General features: G+C 48.6%; 1 protein-coding gene across 1 annotated transcript; it reads right to left on the reverse strand.

The window, feature by feature from the left end:
- Nucleotides 1-1,325: 1,325 nt before the first annotated feature.
- Nucleotides 1,326-2,960, reverse strand: LOC116196938 (WRKY transcription factor WRKY51-like). The gene is made up of 3 exons (XM_031526899.1): nucleotides 2,246-2,960; nucleotides 2,028-2,153; nucleotides 1,326-1,893 (listed from the first exon to the last, which is right to left on the reverse strand). The coding sequence occupies exons 1-3, from the start codon at nucleotides 2,878-2,880 to the stop codon at nucleotides 1,686-1,688; spliced, it is 969 nt and encodes a 322-aa protein (XP_031382759.1). The 5' UTR covers nucleotides 2,881-2,960; the 3' UTR covers nucleotides 1,326-1,685.
- Between the last annotated feature and the right edge of the window lie 438 nt (nucleotides 2,961-3,398).

Below are 3,398 nucleotides of genomic sequence, written 5' to 3' on the forward strand. Positions count from 1 at the left end.
TTTATGAAAATTTTTGCTGGAAAAATAATTATCAGAAAGATTTTTAAGAGAAAAGAAGTGAGAATATCCAACAGAATATCCATAAAAAAATTAAATGAAATCCAGGAAAAAAGGGATTATATTGACCACTAAAATCATATATTTCCTTAGAAATTATATAATTTATTAAATATAATCATGCATAATAATAGAATAAATTTTAATTCTTATTTCACTAATATATCGTACTATACGTGCAGCACACACGCGTGCATACTAGTATAGTAAAAAGGGAAAGGGGAAGGAAGGCCAAACTAAGTTGAAATAGAACCACTTGCATTACAAAATAATATTTTTTGAGGTAAACTTCTGAAGTATGACCTCTAGACAAACCCAGCAGTAACCAATATGATTCAGAATTTAGTTTATACATTTGTCGCACCGCGTAATATTATATCAGTTGTACTGGGGAGAAATCTGAGATTTGTATGTAATAATTCATGACCTCAATAGAAATTAACCCTTATGAGTGATGGTACGGCGGTGCTACATTAATAATAAACTCACCATTTAATCCAACATGCGAAAAGATTTATGTAATACGTGTAATTTCTATTTTGATTGAACTTTGACCGAGTCGACAAATCGGAAGTTGGTGTGCAAGCTTAGTACTGGGAAGTACAAGTATACAAAACCTGAAGTTTTCAGGCTAAACTCGATTGTGCCTCCTTAAACAGAAGCCTTGGCCTTTTTCTAGTGCTTACGATCGACCGAGACACTACTTGATACAATTGAAACGTTCGGAGGCTCGACCTATCCGATTCGCAATTTTCACTGTACCCTATGCACACCCGACAGCTTCGATCAACAATTAGATCTAATAATGTGTGCTTACAACTACCCTGTATAAGACCAGGAGAGCCAGAAAGCCTTATTTATTTCTATATTATGAAGCCCAACCTCACCCATGGCCTCTCTCTTTCATTCAATAAGACCGTATCTCCCAACCAAACCAATTGATTATTGATTACTCCATAGTCTAAGCTTGACCACACCCGAACCAAACCCACCACAAACGTTGTCCTTCGCCAGATCTCATTGTCAGTCAACGGGGCAGGCATCACCTCCCCCAGAAGGACCCAAAAGCATTAGTTGTCCTGGGCCCCACACCCCTAATAAATCCCATTGACCACCTGCACACGTGGCGACAAACTACACGGCACTCTACCGGGCCCCACGCCTTTTGACATTTTCATCTCACCAAGGGCAGATTTCAAACCAAAGGAATCAAATCCCCCAATTGAAGAAATAAATAAAATAAAGTAATTATGCAACGGGACACAAAGTGGAGAGCAAAAAAAGCAAAAGCTAATCATCTTTGTTGGACAAGCATTGGATTCTCTTTCACGGTCAAATTACATTAGTACCCTCCGAGTTCCTGCAGATTTACATGGGAAAAAAAGCGACTGCCCCTTTCGGGGGCCAGAAGGGCATATTCGTCTTTTTAATCGAGTTCTTTTTCCCCACTCTTGACGTCGACGACTGACACCGCACGGTCCTGGGTTTTCCCAGGTGCGTCGGTCACGGGGAGAGTTGGACGAGGACGGGGCGGTGACTGGACGTTTGCTGACGGCCGCTCTCCCGCCGTTGATTGGAGTTGCCGCGGGGACCCACGTAGTGCGGGTCTTGGATTTCTCCCCCCGACTTCAGGAGGGCTGAAACAGGAGGGTGACGCCGGTGGTGGCCGCGGCGGGCGGCGGCGCCTCGGGCACCTGGGCGAAGGAGTTGGAAGGGTTGCCGGTGTGGCGGTGCTCGCCCTCGTAGGTGACGATCAACATCGTCGGGTCGTCCTGGGCCCGCTCCACGTGCTTCCTCGCCGGACAGCCCCTCACGCTACTGCACTTGTAGTAGCCCCTGCAAAGTCACCAAAACATTAGGGACCATTTCACAATTAATCGCAAGCTCGAGAGCTAAAGAGTATTTTAATGACGGGCCGGTCTGACTTTGACTGGGTCGGACAAAGACGGATCCAACGGTCGATGATTTACCTAGGGAACGGAGAGCCCTTGATCGGCTTCTGGCCGTACTTCCTCCAAGAGAATTCGTCCGGCGGTATGTCGGCGTTCTTCGAGCTTATCGCCGGCACCCTTATCGTCCTCTTCACCCGATGTTTTCTGTAAAAATTTAACGGCGCACGTTAGAGGAATCCGAGGGTTTTTTTGGCTAAAGTGAGCCGGATGAGGATTGGGTTTCGGTGATTAATTACCTTCTCTTGGAGCAGTGGCACCGCCCGGCGGAGGTAGAGGAGGAGATCCTGCCGCCTCCGACAGAGAGCGCGTGCTCGTGGCACTTCTTCCGATGGCCGGAAGACAGCGGAGGCTTCCCGGCGGAGAAGGCAGGCGCGGCAGCTGCGGCCAGGGCAGCCCCCACCTTCCCGTTCGACACGCTCCCGTCTCCCGTGATCGTCGACAGGAATGACGACGAGGTCGCCGAGGAGGATACCGGCTGCGAGAGGCTGAAGCATTCCTTCTCGACCCGGGAGAAACTCTCCGTCTCCGGCTTGGGCTCCGCCTCGAGGTTCAGGTCTATGACGGGACGGGCAAGGGCAACGGGCTCGACCCGGGAGACGATCTGGACTGGGGCGCGGCGGAACCGGGCGTGGCCGGTCCGGTTCAGCAGGGAAATGACCTGTTTGAACTTGGAGACGGTGAAGTCGGTGAGCTGAGAGCAGTCGACTTGGCCGCCGCTGCTCGCCGGGCGACTAATGTGGTGTTGGTGTTGGACGGCGGGGGCAGAGAGGATGTGGATGAGGTGCTCCATGCTCTTTAAGCCGGCCGATGCGGCCTCCTCGATCGCCCTCCGATCGTCCATCAGGGAGAACTTGACAAAATCAACGGCCATGAAAGGAGGACAAAATCTAGAGAGAGAGAGAGAGAGAGAGAGAGAGGTAGTGGGGGAGGGTTAGAGAAGAGGAAAGGGGGAGGGGAGAAGGGATATAAAGAGGGATGGGAAGGAGGGGGGAGAGTTGTGGGGGAAGCTGTTGAAGGAAGTCAAACATGGGAATTTGGGGAAGGAAGCGAGGGTTTCATTTCAATGGAGGATGAGGACAAAACAGGGGAAAGGAAAGCGTGAAGGAAAAGTGGAGGAGAGATTACTGTTGAGGTCCAAAGGATAGGTTGATAGTGGGCCCCACTTTGAATGAGAAAGTTTGAAGTGCGATCCTATCTCGACACATAATTCTTGCGGCAAAGATCCACGATGTAGTGAACGTTTGGAGTGAGGGTGTGGTATTTGAACAAAAATTTTGTGTAGCGATCCTATCTCCACACCCGACTCCAAAATCCGTTAGAATGGGGGAAAATCTATGATATAATTATTCAAAATTAGTGTATAATAATTATTTTTTTAGTTACGATGAA

This window comes from Punica granatum, chromosome 2 (assembly GCF_007655135.1).
Source record: "Punica granatum isolate Tunisia-2019 chromosome 2, ASM765513v2, whole genome shotgun sequence".
Taxonomy (NCBI): Eukaryota; Viridiplantae; Streptophyta; class Magnoliopsida; order Myrtales; family Lythraceae; genus Punica; species Punica granatum.

Coding starts and splice junctions, on each gene's coding strand:
- LOC116196938 (XM_031526899.1), bottom strand. CDS start 2,880: ATGGCCGTTGATTTTGTCAAGTTCTCCCTGATGGACGATCGGAGGGCG. Junction 2,154..2,245: donor TGCCACTGCTCCAAGAGAAG/GTAATTAATCAC, acceptor AAATTTTTACAG/AAAACATCGGGTGAAGAGGA. Junction 1,894..2,027: donor AAGGGCTCTCCGTTCCCTAG/GTAAATCATCGA, acceptor GTGACTTTGCAG/GGGCTACTACAAGTGCAGTA.